This window comes from Misgurnus anguillicaudatus, chromosome 2 (assembly GCF_027580225.2).
Source record: "Misgurnus anguillicaudatus chromosome 2, ASM2758022v2, whole genome shotgun sequence".
In the NCBI taxonomy this organism is placed as follows: domain Eukaryota; kingdom Metazoa; phylum Chordata; class Actinopteri; order Cypriniformes; family Cobitidae; genus Misgurnus; species Misgurnus anguillicaudatus.
The window spans coordinates 48,479,965-48,495,774 of NC_073338.2; the positions used below are offsets into that span (position 1 = coordinate 48,479,965).

Genomic DNA, 15,810 nt, shown 5'->3' on the forward strand with positions numbered 1-15,810 from the left:
AAAAAATTCAAATCCATAAGTTGATTTTCAAAGATTTATTATAAAAACGGATTATTTTTTCCACAAAATGCAATAAATCCATGACAAGTTTTTATTCAAAATGCTATAAATCTATTGAATCAATAGCCTATATAGATGTGCATTCATCTTTGCCATGTTATATTCATTTAGTTGACTAGTTGTACACACTAATTAAAAATATAAACATTACTGTTATTAATCAAAACACTTACTTTGTCATATTAAGATCACTGTCATTGCGGTTACTTGACGTTGTCGCTTAACGTCTTTCACAGAGATCAGCTGTATAATGTTTTTGGTCCTGCTCGATTTTCGTTGACTTTGAGTAAAATTATGGAAAGTTTTTCATAAGATCCTCTGGGGTCAATGTGTTAGCATGAGAAGCTTGATGCTGTCGGGAGAACAAGCACCCGTCTCCCGAGTGCCTCTCAGGGAAATTGTTAGATGCTGATGGCTTACGTTTCTTTCCCATCACAGAAAACCATCACAGGTTTAGCGATGCAATTAAAGTATTATTTTGTTTTGTTTGTTGATCACGTAGTACAAAGTAGATGAGGAAAACTAGGACTCCGTGTACTCAGCGCGTCCGCCATTGTTTGTTTACATTGCGTGAACGGTGGCCTGTAATATCAGAAATGGATTTATTGCGTTCTGTAAAAAAGGGGGAGTGGCGTTTGTCGCATTTTGGGAAAAAAGGGAGAAAAGATGACAGAATAACACGGCGGATTTTGGATTTTGCGTAAAATGAAGAATTTACTTTTAACTACTGACCTGATATAATGCTGATTTTGGCAGTAACTCATTTTTTTCAAAAATGGCGTTTATTGCGTTTTGGAACCAAACTCTTCATACATAGGTTATAACCTTCAAAATCAAATCCATAATTTCATTTTCAAAGATTTATTATAAAAACTGATGATTTTTTTCTGCAAAAAGTTTTTTTACCTAAAATGCAATAAATCTATTGAATCTTTAAAATAATTTGCATTCATGTTATATTCATTTAGTTGACTAGTAGTATACATTGATTAAAAAATAAACATTAATGGCATTAATCAAAACACTTATTTTGTCAAATTAAGAACACTGTCATTGCTGCTGTCATTCTTGGGACGTTGTCGCTGAACTTTTTTTGGCAGCGATCAGCTGTAAAATGTTTTGGTCCTGCTCGATTTTCGTAGCCTAGAAATCTAGACGCACCCTAGCGGCCGCAAAATATATTTGCTGCCAGGGTTTAGTCTAGGCACTCACAACACACTTAACAGCTCCAAAAACCAAAATTTGGTCAGGCCAATCACATCGTGTGTAGCGTCTGTGGGGCGGGCTTAACATGATGACGACAGAGCTGCCTGCGACGGTTCCTACTTGAAAACAAAGAATGGCTGCTGCTGCGGGCGAACAGCTTTCTTTTAAAGAGGCTTTGGCCGCAACTCTGGAGGACTTAGACTTATGTTTTTGTTTGAGTGAAGAGCAAATAACCCTACTGAAGTCCTTTTTAAGCAAGAAAGATGTGTTTGGAGTTTTGCCGACTGGTTACGGTAAAAGTTTGATATACCAATTAGCTCCACTGGTGGGGAAACGCATGGGACTCATACGTCACCTTCTTCGTTGCTCTGATTGGTCATAGCGCTATCCTATTGCGTGCAGAGGCATTTTGAGGGACAACCTTATATCCCGCCCCTTGCATTGAGCCATTTGTGTGAAGAGTTGCCAGACCTTACATCTTGATGTAGGTCTGGCTAACCAGGCTACGATTTTCGTTGACTTCGAGTAAAATAATGTAAAGTTTTTATAAGATCCACTGGGGTCAATGTGTTAGCATGACAGAAGCTTGATGCTGTCGGGAGAACAAGCAACAGCCATCATTTCTCCTTCGGCCGAGTGCCTCTCGCATAAATTATTAGATTTTGATGGCTTACGTTTCTTCCCCACCACAGAAAACCACCACAGGTTTATCAATGCCATCAAAATTATTCTTTTGTTTTTGTTTGTTTGTTGATCACGAAGTACAAAGTAGATGAGGAAAACTAGGATTCTGTGTGTATTTAACATGCCACCTTGTGTGCGCTCTGATTGGTTGAGCAGATTTATTGCATTATGCAGAGAAGGAGGGCGTTTGTTGCGGTTTGGAAAAAAAGGAAGAAAAGATGACAGAATAACATAAGAGTTTGGTTCTAAAACGCAATAAATCCATTTTGACAAATTTCTGTAAAAACGTGTTTTCTATACCAAGAAAGTGACAAGATGAACACCACTATTTTCTGTTACAAACTTTCACATAGCATCTTTAGGTTATAAAAACATAAAAAAATCAAATCCATAACTTGATTTTCAAAGATTTATTATAAAAACAAATTATTTTTCCACAAAATGCAATAAATCCATGACAAGTTTTTTTTTTCAAAATGCTATAAATCTATTAAATCAGTATACAAATGTGCATTCATCTTTGCCAAGTTATATTCATTTAGTTGAACAGTTGTACACACTGATTTAAAAAAATAAACATTAATGGCATTAATAAAAACACTTACTTTATCATATTAATAACACTGTCATTGCTGCGGTTATGCTTGATGTCGTCGCATAACATTTTCACAGCGATCAGCTGTAAAATGTTTTGGTCCTGCTCGATTTTCGTTGACTTTGAGTAAAATTATGGAAAGTTTTTCATAAGATGCTCTGGGGTCAATGTGTTAGCATGACAGAAACTTGACCCGAAGTGCTTCTCGCGTAAATTATTAGATGTTGATGGCTTACGTTTCTTTCCAGTCACAGAAAACAACCACAGGTTTTTTAATGCCATTAAAGTAATATTTTGTTTTTGTTTGTTTGTTGATCACGAAGTACAAAGTAGATGAGGAAAACTATGACGATGTGCACTCAACGCGCCGCCATTGTTTGTTCACAATGCGTGGAATGGTGCGCTGTAATTTGTGGAGCGGATTTATTGCATTCTTTAGAAAAGGAGTGGCGTTTATTGCGTTTTGGGAAAAAAGGGAGAAAAGATGACAGAATAACACGGCGGATATTGGATTTTGGGTAAAATTAAGAATTTACTTTTAAATACTGACCTGATATAAGGTACCAATATGCACCCTACAAGTACAAAGGTGTACTTTTTAAAAGGTTACCACCCCAGTGACCGCTTCTCTACCTTTATTTCTAAAAGGATATACATTGATTTTTTTCTACATCTACATGAAACAAATTTTGTGAGTCTGCGCTGTAGAGATCAAACAGAACAGAAAGAGGACATGGCTAATATGTTGTAATGAAAGTACTGGTTGAAGTAAACACATGTTAGTGATATGGGTCATAAGCTGACCTATATTCAGAGAGCTGTTTGTTGTGTTTCAGGTACTGGTTCTCTCTTTCTCTCTCATTGTGATGCCAAACCTTCATCCTGGCTTTCACAGAAGGAGCACAAACCCCGGGGATTTCAGCACTGCCAAAGGTTAATGCACCATTCAGCTGAACGAGCTCTCAAAATCAATATGATATACTGTTAGAAAAAAATAGTTAAAAATGGTCTCCTGTTGCAGTAGGGCGGTGCCATTTCAAAAAGTACAGCTTTTTACCTAAAGAGTTCATATTAGTTTATAAAGAAGGTATCAAATCTATACAACATTGGGACAAGTTTTATCATATTTTTTCCTGACAGTGTAACAGATTTTATAAATATTTCTGGCTTTTCTGTGCATTTGATATTCCAGTGAATTTATGTTTTTTTTTTGTCTTTGTAAATATCATGCACGCTTTTAACAATACTATTAATCTACTAACATGATCTCTGTTGACGTACATGGTCAATTATGGAAGTAAAAAAGCCCTTTAAGCCCTTTTAAACTTAAGCATAGAAGCCGCTGCAATTTTGTTGAATGAGACTTACAATACAGACTTATACACAGGAAGGCCTGACCTGATTTACTTTCAGGTTTTCTTGACCAGTCTAAAGTGTTATATGAAGACTGTGGCATTAAAGTGAACAGATTTATGGCGCGTTCTCAAACTCTTGTGTACTTGAGCAATGACAATAATAAGGAAGCAGTAGGGTCACAGATGTCAGTCATCATAGACCAAACGCTCTTCACAAACCCTGCCTGCATTTATTTTTCATGAATGAGCCTTTTTCAATGCTCTTTGCTTTAATAGATGACAATGTTCGGATCATTTTGTGCTAGTGTCATATAACAAGATGACGCACATCAGGCACTATTCAAAAAGTAAATGTAGTTGATGTAGCTCGTCTTTTCAGAGCCTTTTTAAAAATAGAAAACTCGATTTTAATTAAAACTAATTAAAGCTCTTAGAAACGTCTTAAAAACATCTAAATTGTAAAAAGTAAAAGTTGGATTAACTTAAAAAAGTATTATTAATTGGTAACGTCTAATATATCAAGTTTCACTTAAGTCTTTCCCTGTCAATTCAATTAAGAAAAAAAACATTTGCATAAAAAAAAACGTGTTTCTGAAGAATTTTTATGTTAATCTGCAATACCTCGATTATCTACCCAATTTATGAAAAAACTGAAGCCAAAAGTTATTTACTAATTTAACACTCGGTGTATGTTTTGATAATCGTTTTGAACCTGATCTCTAACAAAATTCCTTCACAAAAATGCAATTATTTCAGCATTTTTAAAGAAAAATACCCATAGTTAAGAGTTTATAAGCAGAGAAAAAAATGAAGAGTTTTGTTGCAAAACGAGATTTTTTAATTCAAAAATCTCGTTTTTTGGTTGTGCATTCCAATTAATATCAATTCAACTGCAGTTGGCTTGTTTTGATTTGCAGTGTGTAAATAAATAAAGTTGTGAATCGCAACCAATGGCTCAGTCCACTGCTCTGAACTCTTGATTTGAAACACATAGAGAAGCTACGGTAGCCGCCACCAGACAAACATGTCATCGTTGGAGACAACATAGTAAAAAAGTTTGTCCATTAAGGGCCTCTATAGAAACATGGCTGCACAAAATGGCGGCTTCCATGTAGGGGGACCCTCGGTGTATGTAGATAAACTGTCTTATTCTAAGGTAATAAAAACATAACGGTTCATTATGAAAAGTCTTCATACACCCCTGATACTTTAGTTTTGTATATTATTTTGCATTTCTGTCAAGAGATCCTTCTAAAATTTACACACTGCACCTTTAAACCTTCATAACTTAAAAAATATAGCTAGTAGCACCATAAAACAAAATAATAACATGATAACATAATAATAAACATGTTTTGACAAAATGTTAAAAACTGATTTATTTCGTTTTGCAACAAAACTCTTCAAATATAGATAGGATGAAACGTTTTTTTCTCCATTTTGGTTTGTTTGTTTATTTAATATATTTGTATGTAGGCTATATATATTTTTAGAAGAAAATTTTCCTGGAAGGCATTTTGAAACTTGAGTTACGTGAAAATTTAAGGTAAAAAACAAATGTAAAAAAAATATTCAGTTGGTAACACCCAAAATATTTAAATACTTTTAAATAAAAAAATTTACTTAAAGTGGGATTATTTTGATTGAAAAAATGATAGGCATTAGAGAACCAATTAAAGTATTTCTCTTAAAAAACATCCACTGTATACTGTAAGTGTTAAAGTTAAGAAAAACATAGCAAACCATTTATATAAATCAATCAACATTAAGATTTTGTTTAAACAACACAATATAAAGACAAAAGTTGGATCAACTTAAAAAATTACTTCAATTGGTAATGCCTAAAAATAAGAGTAATTTTTTTCTCAACAAAATGTTTTCACTTTAAGTGAAAAGTTTAAATTGAAAATGTTGTATTATTTTAGGTTACCAATCAGTGGGGCCGGTGACTTCTTTTTCGAGGGGGCACGATGCGAAGCTCGTCATGTATTTACGTCAATGTATTTAGCCCATCATGTGTGTGGCTCGTCGTGTCAAAATATGTGTTCGGCACATCATGTGAACCTATGTGCATCACGCGTCATTGTCGAGGTGCGTCTCTGCTGCGGACGCATCGAGGGGGTTTGTGATAAAAGAGACGCTCGTGTTTGCCAGATACTTACTTAATATCATGTGTAATCAGAATGTAGTGTTAAGTTATTGTCTTGCGAGTATTTTGTGAGCATCTATTTTATCATAAACCCTATCCACGCGTGTGCAGCGGGCACGTGTTTTGACATGACGCGTGATGCGCATGGTTCACATGACACAACGAACACATATTTTGAATGTGCGTCCCTCGGAAGAGAAGTCACCGGCTGCTACTGTTACCAAGTGTAGTCATTTTTAAAACGTTTTTCCACCTTGAAATTTTCACTTAAAGTGAGAAAATGTTAGTTTATAAAACCTAATTTTGTTTAGGGGTTACCAATTGGAGTAAGTTTTTTTCAAATAAGAGCAGCTTTCACTTTTTACAGTAAAGGGATGCACCAATATTTTATCCTGTAATCGATATCGTAGATAAACATTTTTCGGACATCAGACGATTGTTTGATCAGGACAGATTGTATCCTGCTTATCAAATTCATATTCACAGGATGATTTTATGTAAACAAATTACCTGGATGTCACAGACGTGGTCTTATTTCGGTGCGCTATTTTTTGAAAATGAACAAACTCTCCAGTATACCCAAAACAATTTGTATTGGCACAGTATGGTCCTGTATTTATGCGCGAGAGCCGATGTAGGCAGTGTTCAAATTGAAGGGGATCTGGAGTGGTCACGGACCTCCTATAAGCATCGAAGGGCCCCCATAAAGCACAAAAACTAGCTAGGGGACCCCCATAATCTTTGACATAATTCGAACACTGGATGCAAGATATTGCTAACCAACAGTACTACATTGTATCTACATTGTATACAGCACAGAGATTGAACACGCTGAATATGCAACACTGTTAAAACCATGAGTGACTGTTTTTACCTCCCCTCTTTCTTGCAGTTCAGTCCAGGTCACTTCGCTCTGTAATGGAGGTCTACAGCATGCAGCCTGGCTTTGCGGTCAGCGGCGACGTCGTGGTGTCGGCGTCTACACGCACCAACCTTCGACTCAGACCCGAGTATGCTGACATGGAGCCATTACCTCACAACCACAGTTACGAGGACCACGAGCATCATCATGGCGATCCCATCACCGGTCACCCTGCCACATTGAGCTGGCTATCTCACCCTGAAAAAGAAAGGAAGTGATGTCATTGATTAGGCTGTTTGTTGTAGTTTATTCTGGCCAACACCTGCCCACTGGGAGGCGATGGTGTGTGACATGTAAAGCGACCAATCACAGTCTGCTTCGAGCCATTAAGGGGCCGTTTTATGTTATGCACAATAGTATACCTTGGTGTTGTAGTATCTGTGACTGGTCTCAAAGGGGGAAAAGATAAATAAGCTGCGCGCAGACTGATCTTCTGTCTGTTTAAAAGTAACAAGTACTTATTCTTCTGCTACTAAGTTTATTGGACGATTTTCAGATTGGAGCTCGTCACATTAAAGGAACTGCGTATACAGTAGGTTTTGTGTGAAATACGCAACAATTTTGGCATGTTCGAAACCTTGCCCTGCGTATAACAATAAGAGTGAACGCTCCTGCCAAGCTTTACTTGTGATAAATTCAGATTGATGCACATACAGCGCCCCTCATTTGTGCAGAATTAAGCTGAACGCAATGTACCGGCGTTCAGCAACCCTTGAGACGCCGCAGTACCAGCGTTCGATAATGTGAATCCCAATATCAATCCTCAATGTCAGCAAATTCAAACCAACTAGAGGTCCAAACATGATTTGATTTGCTTTGTTTACAAACCTTTGGCATTCACTGAGAAAAAATCTCAATCTTTCGATCGGTATGAGACCGCTTGAGTACTATGACTCATACGGTCAAACACGGCTCATGAATTGTAAGTGATGCTTAACACAAACAGTTTTATTTCTTTACAACAAACAGCAGTAAACTCTCAAATGGTTGCTAGGAAAAAGGCCGTAGTTTGGGCATGCAGGCCTATATCTCTGATTCCTTTGATACTTGCTCTTTATCTATTCGTAACCCACCTCTGTGAACCCACAGCTGTTGCCTGACAATTGAAATACGTGCATAATTGGACCCGTTGAGTATAACGCACCTCGTGAAATTGACTACGCTAAGGACGCAGGATGTATTTTTTTGCAGGTTTTAGGTGCACAAAGCGAATGTGTGATGTCTGCTGTCCGTATGTAAAGGGGGCAGATAGGTGAATATTAATGGGTTCTGTTTCTGTCAGCTCATGGGGTCAGGTGTTTGCATGAACACAAATCCGTACACAAGCAATACTTATATATAAAGCCCTACAAAAATACAGTACAACCATGGACAAAAAGGAGGAAGTTTGTTTTCAATTTTTGTTCAAGGCAAATGTTTTTAAAAAAAAGACTTTCTTAATGAACATATCAACCTGCCTAGATGTTTGTAGTTTAAGATTTGTCTCTTTGCATGATAACTGGAAGTTTTAGTAAAACCTAAGAATTGATTTACAGTTTCAAGGGGATAACTAATTTTTTTCTAGATCTACAAGCTAACAGAAAGTGAATAAATTGTATTTATTTTCTTTTAATGTGGCTAGAAACAAACTTGATGATGAATCGCCAGTTGAAATGAAAATTATACCCGAAAAGCCTTTGGTTAATGATCAATGAGATCAAATTTACAATGTTCAGTACATTATAATTGTTTTAATAATTAAAGACCTCAGATGCAAAACCCTCTAAATGCGTCTGGCATGTTTACTTTGAAATTAGCAGTTTTCATCAGACTTTTCATGGATTCTGCCAACAAAGTGGTATTTCTGAATGACCTGAGACCGGGATTAAAGGTGGCATAGAATGTAAAACTATTTATCTAGGCATAGATGAATAATATGAGTTCTCTACATGGTTTTGACATATCGTGAGCCTCAAACACAATTGTTTCCTCCTCCTTATGTAAACCTTGTGCATGCGAAAGACCGCCGGAAAACAGACCAATCTGAACACTGACTGTCGTGATGTACACCCCAACCAGTAGAGTAGCCAGAAAAGAGACTCTGGGTGTGCATCTGAAAATTTGGGTGACCAAATTATTAACCATAAGCATACACTCACATAAAGGATAATGAGGAACATCTGTTCAATTTCTCATTAATGCAATTATATAATCAACCAATCACATGGCAGTTGCTTCAATGCATTTAGGGGTGCGGTCCTGTTCAAGACAATCTCCTGAACTCCAAACTGAATGTCAGAATGGGAAAGAAAGGTGATTTGAGCAATTTTGAGCGTGACATGGTTGTTGGTGCCAGACGGGCCAGTCTAAGTATTTCACAATCTGCTCAGTTACTGGGATTTTCACACACAACCATTTCTAGGGTTTACAAAGAATGGTGTGAAAAGGGAAAAACATCCAGTACAGTCCTGTGGGCTAAAATGTCTTGTTGATGCTAGAGGTCAGAGGAGAATGAGCCGACTGATTCAAGCTGATAGAAGAGCAACTTTCACTGAAATAAGCACTCGTTACAACCGAGGTATGCAGCAAAGCATTTGTGAAGCCACAACGCGCACAACCTTGAGGTGGATGGGCCACAACAGCAGAAGACCCCACCGGGTACCACTCATCTCCACCACAAATAGGAAAAGAGGCTACAATTTGCACAAGCTCACCAAAATTGGACAGTTGAAGACTGGAAAAATGTTGCCTGGTCTGATGAGTCTCGATTTCTGTTGAGGCATTCAGATGGTAGAGTCAGAATTTGACGTAAACAGAATGAGAACATGAATCCATCATGCCTTGTTACCACTGTGCAGGCTGCTGGTGTAATGGTGTGGGGGATGTTTTCTTGGCACACTTTAGACCCCTTAGTGCCAACTGGGCATCGTTTAAATGCCACAGCCTACCTTGGCATTGTTTCTGACCATGTCCATCTCTTTATGACCACCATGTACTCATCCTCTGATGGCTACTTCCAGCAGGATAATGCACCATGTCACAAAGCTTGAATCATTTCAAATTGGTTTCTTGAACATGACAATAAGTTCACTGTACTAAAATGGCCTCCACAGTCACCAGATCTCAACCCAATAGAGCATCTTTAGGATGTGGTGGAACGGGAGCTTCGTGCCCTGGATGTGCATCCCACAAATCTCCATGAACTGCAAGATGCTATCATATTAATATGGGCCAACATTTGTAAAGAATGCTTTCAGCACCTTGTTGAATTAATGCTACGTAGAATTAAGGTAGTTCTGAAGGCGAAATGGGGTCAAACACAGTATTAGTATGGTGTTCCTAATAATCCTTTAGGTGAGTGTATATATTTATAGCCTACACAAGTTAAGTGGGGTAAGAACAATTTGGCAACTCCTATTCAACTAACCTGCATGTTTTGACTGAAGCATCCGGAGTAAGAAACTGCCATCTCCCCTTGTCTTTAGGAAACCAAAGATTTTGTTTCAACAAGGTATTTGTTCCAGAAGTCAGTATAGTCCAACATACATGATCTCACAAAGTTCAAATATACACAGACTAGAAGTTAACTTTGGGCCGGGTCACTGTGACAATGCACATGTTGTGCATCCAATAAAACCATCTATTATCAATGCAAAGGTCATGGGTTTGAACCAGGGAACACATATACTACAGATAAAATGTATAGCATGAGTATATTTGGATAAAAGTGTCTGCTACATGCATTTTTCATAATTTCTCATATTCCAAAATTGTTATGCAGAAATATCTTACAAAAAAGAAATGCTGACAAATATTTGCTAACACTGTTGTCCCATATCTGCACTACTTTAAAGTGGCCCTAAGGAAAATGCAATAAATAGTGTATGTTTATAATATAATAATGTATTTACTGAGTTAGCCATATACGAAATCAAAAACATCAAATATGAATTCCTGGAGGAAAAATAGGAGTTGATATCTACCTAAATATATTTCCTGAATATCTCTATATATGCACAGTTAAGCGTACTGTAGCTGTCCTCAGATGAACTTAATTATATCAAACATCATAAAGAAGATCTACCCTCAATCTCTAAAATGATCAATCAATGTCTCCACAGATCCCATGGCAGAGTTTGATATTTATTAAAGGTCTTTCTGAAAGAACAGGGTTAAGATAAAGACATGCGCTAGACAGACAGTAGCTTTGACTGACTGCTCTCACTACTGTTCCCATCTTTCACTATCCTTGCATTCCCTTTGCATAATAGGTATTCAGATCTGGCAATCCTGCCTCAGTTTATAATGTTAATGTCCACAGCCGTCCAAACTTTTTCTTTTCTGTGGTGCGTTTTTGAAAGAGAGCGGCATATGTTAACCATTTATAGTACAACCCTAAATCAGGAAATGTTGGGACACTGTAGAAATTGTGAGTAAAAAAAGAATGGAATAATTTAAATTTGATCTGGCCTCTTATCTGTCCCAACTTTTTTGGAATGTGTAGCTCTCATGAAATCCAAAATGAGCCAATATTTGGCATAAAACTATATTGAATATTCTTAACATTTTTCAGGAAAAAGACACATGGATTTAAATGTGACATAGTGTTCCAGATGCTTTTTATTTGAATAATACATAAAATGAGAATTAAGGTGGAAACCAAAATGAGAAGAATGTAGATTTTTTCTTATAAAAAATATTTACAGTAGGGCAGTTTAGAAAATGTGACCCTTCGTGCAATTTGACTTGCAAACATAACACTTAGGTCCTTCAAATATGGTTAAATAACAAATATGGTCCTTCCCCATGTGACAACAGCCCCAATCTCCCCTATATAAGCTGCATGAGCGCTCCACGAGCTCACTATGCGCAGCGCAAGAGTAAAAGGGGAGCAGCATATCTGGTGACAGATTCGCACAGAACAGTCATTGTTGGGTGGACGTTTTACGCACAGTGGTATGTTTAATAGCATGATGCACCAGTTTGAACTATGCTAAAAAATTATATCGCACGTGACATTTTGTAGAAATAAGCACTGTCGCATCATCAGATTCGAGCGCGTAAAGCCGTGCCATGCAGGGAAACGGGGTACCCGGTCAGGCGCCATGCGGACCGGCTTTAGATGAAGGTGGTCTCCTGTCGAACCGGACCGCGGGGGTTCTCCAAAACCTCTCCCTTCGCTGCTGGCTTCAGCTGCTCTCCAAAGAGTCCGCGCCGGAGCTGTACGGCGACAGCGTCAACATGGCAATGCGCGTCGTAATCGCGCTCGTCTACCTGATTGTGTGCGCGTTGGGACTCGTCGGGAACCTTTTGGCGCTTTACCTGCTGCAGTCCCGCCACAGACTTAAGCAGTCATCCATCAACTGCTTCGTCATGAGTCTGGCCGTGACCGATCTCCAGTTCGTCCTGACGCTGCCTTTCTGGGCCGTGGACACTGCTTTGGATTTCCGATGGCCTTTTGGAAAGGTGATGTGCAAAATCATCAGCTCGGTGACCACCATGAACATGTACGCAAGTGTTTTTTTCTTGACCGCAATGAGCGTTGCGCGCTACTGTTCACTGTCCTCTTCCCTACGGATGCAGAATCCCAAGACGGCTTCGGTGGAGGTGAAATGGGCCAGTTTGGGCATCTGGGTGGTATCCGTGGTGGCCACCATACCCCATGCGGTGTACTCCACCACAGCGCAGATATCAGACGACGAACTGTGCCTGGTGCGCTTCTCGGACTCTGGAAGCTGGGACCCGCAGCTGCTGTTGGGTCTTTATCAGACCCAAAAGGTTCTTTTGGGGTTCGTTATTCCTCTTATCATCATCTGCGTTTGTTATCTCCTCCTGTTGCGCTTCGTCCTGCGGCGGCGCGTCAGCGGCATCCCCGGGTCAGACAGCGAAAGGGGGCGTCACAAGCGCCGCTCCAAAGTCACCAAATCCGTCACCATTGTAGTGCTGTCGTTTTTTATGTGTTGGCTGCCCAACCAGGCTCTGACCCTTTGGGGGGTGCTTATAAAATTTGATCTGGTACCCTTCAGTAACGCATTCTATAACGCGCAAGCATACGCGTTCCCGATAACCGTGTGCCTTGCGCATACGAACAGCTGCCTGAACCCCGTGCTGTACTGCTTGATCAGACAGGAGTACCGAACCGGCCTTAAGAAACTGCTATTTAGGGCAACTCCATCCATTCGCAATCTGGCCAAACTGGTGTACAGGGGCAAGAAGGTGGCTGAAGCGCCACCTGGAGTGGCTGTGGTACCATTGGAAATTGGGATGTGACAGATAACAGTATGGAGAAAAGAACATTGAGAACATCTGAAAATTCACATCAATCTCTCTTGCAACGTGGATTTGCAAACAGTTAAAATTAAGGCATATAAATGTCAAATGTTGGAACACACAGTGACTTTGAGTCTTTGGATGAATATATTTCCAATACTGGCATTTGTAGGCTATTTGTTTGTTTGTTCAATTGCATTAGCTGGAGTGGATAGCGAGGAAGCCAACTGACTTTCTATCTCAAACGTTTTTATCTAAACTAGAGATAAATATAATTGTATGATTTTCATACATTTTTAAAAGAAATAAATGTTCCTAAAAGTCTATTGACAGTCGGCATAAAGAACCTTTAATATGCTGTGTTGCACAAAGTTTCTTTGTACAGAAAAAACAATGAACACCAACAATAAAGAACATAATGATAAAATGTATAGACTGAATGCACTGTACTGTAAGTTGCTTTGTATAAAAGTGTCTGTCAAATGCATAAATGTTATTATAAATGTAATTGTAAAAAAATGTCTTTATAATAATAACTTTATTTTTATGAGTGTATGCTTCTCTCTTATCATCAAAAAAAAAAAAAAAAAAAACACGCACACACCACATAGACTATTTATAAAGCCATCCAAATGCACCTGTAAAAGTAAATGAGTGTTCAAAGCTTGAATCTAGACATTTAAAAATAATCTAACATTTATTTATTTTTTATTCTTTATCCATTATTATTATTATTATTATTATGGAACACCGTAAATAATTGTAATAAAAATATGTGTGTCTGAACTGTATATGCAGTGTAAAATTAGGACGTGAATAATTGATTAATTATTGCACGGCTATTCAGACCATCCTAAAAACACCATCATCTTCGCAGTTTTTCCAAAGCTAAAATCAGTTTCAGTAAAATGAAAAAGGACAGGAACATATTCATTATCTCCTTGCACTTTGTGGACCTTAAAGGGACAAAGACAGAATATAAAACATGTTTGCTCATGTAAGGAGGGGGTGTTTTTTTTTTCAAACTGTCCTTGGGTGTTCACTTGACACAAACGCTGATGTACAGAATGCATTCAGAGCACAATCTGTACAATCTGTACACAATCTGCTCTTGTGGAGTTTCCATGTGTCATTTTTTTACACAAAATCAGTTTTTCTATCACATGTTAATCTTCTGCTGACATTTTAACTGCAGTACTTGACTTTACTCAGCTGTATTTGGCTCGGTGTAAATAAAAATCTTTCTAAGCAAATCATCCTTTCGTCTGGCTTCTATTTTACAATGAGAACATTTTAAATAAAATGTGTTTGTTCTAAAAGTTTCAGACCCTTTTATAATGAATAACCTTAAATGTTCTGTGAAAGTTAAAGATTCTTTATGAAACCATTCTGCCAGACCAAAAACCTTCATTTTAAAAAGTATATTTTTAGTTTTAAAAATGGCTTTTGGTGCTCTCAGGAAAAATGTAAATGAAGGTAAGTTGTCACTTCGGCGGTACGTTTTTAAATTATATACACTTAAAAGGCAGTGGTTCTCAAACTTTTCAGCATGCTGCTCCTTCTTGTGTACGGTGCATCCCTTTATTTTACATATATTATACAATTTAGTGATGTTGGTAAGAAGCTTTATTTTTCTGAGGTTAAATTATGAAGAGTTTATGATACATTAATGTATTTTATAAAATGTCATGTCAATGGCACATTTCAGGGCCACACCGGTACCTCAAAGGCACATATCTGTACCTAAATGGTATAAGGACCTTTTTAAAGGTATCATCCCCTGTGCAGAAAGGTACAACTTTGTACCTTTTTCCCGAGAGTGTAGTGTAATGCAATGTGTTTGATTGAGTCATGTTAAACAATATCATTGACTTATTTGCAAATGCACAATTTTATTCGGTTACCTAACAATTTTTTTTTTATAGTGTTAGACCAAATTAACCTAAACTGTCTCAAGCACTAAAAAAAAATGTTGAATGAGAGAAATCATGCAATTTGTGCATTAAATTAAATTACTCGAGTTAAGGTTAAGTGTACTTTGTAAACCCTTATTTTGTTTTAACCCAAATAAAAAAGTACACTTAACCTTAACTCGAGTAATTTAATTTAATGCACAAATTGCATGATTTCTCTCATTCAACATTTTTTTTTAGTTGAATCAATTTATTTTAGCTTATTTACATCTCTGGATTGGAAAATTTTATCCATCATCAGAAGCGGACACTACTTAAGTATTTTTACTTTTTACATAAAAGTACATTTTTAAGTATTCATATTTTATCTGTGTTTTTCTTTGGAAAACATACATTCCAAAGCATATTATCATAATTTTTACTCCACTACATTTCATAATTTCAAGATTTTTTGGTTTATATTTAATATTTAAGTACATTAAACAACTAGTATTAGGGTTAGGTAGGGTTAAGTAAAAAGTACTTTTGTAAAGTAAAAGTACACAATTTTTATGTGATTAAACTGCAAAAAATGATTTTCAAGAAAAGAATCTTAGTATTTTTGTCTTGTTTTCAGTAAAAATATCTAAAAATTCTTAAATTAAGATCCTTTTTCTTGATGAACAAAACGATCCAAG

General features: G+C 37.3%; 2 protein-coding genes across 2 annotated transcripts in view; both read left to right on the forward strand.

Annotated features, from left to right (window-relative positions):
• The window catches only part of LOC129443154 (cyclic AMP-responsive element-binding protein 3-like protein 3-A), a 28,878-nt gene extending 20,140 nt beyond the window's left edge, over window positions 1-8,738 (forward strand). The window contains exons 9-10 of the mRNA XM_073857005.1: window positions 3,382-3,478; window positions 6,942-8,738. Of these exons, the coding sequence (XP_073713106.1) occupies window positions 3,382-3,478; window positions 6,942-7,189 (345 nt within the window). The 3' untranslated portion in view covers window positions 7,190-8,738. The remainder of the gene's footprint in view (window positions 1-3,381; window positions 3,479-6,941) is intronic.
• Window positions 8,739-11,802: 3,064 nt separating this feature from the next.
• LOC129443155 (relaxin-3 receptor 1) lies at window positions 11,803-14,465 on the forward strand. Its single transcript, XM_055203585.2, has one exon. It carries the CDS (start codon window positions 12,024-12,026, stop codon window positions 13,218-13,220), a length of 1,197 nt encoding a protein of 398 aa, XP_055059560.2. The 5' UTR covers window positions 11,803-12,023; the 3' UTR covers window positions 13,221-14,465.
• The last annotated feature ends 1,345 nt before the right edge of the window (window positions 14,466-15,810 follow it).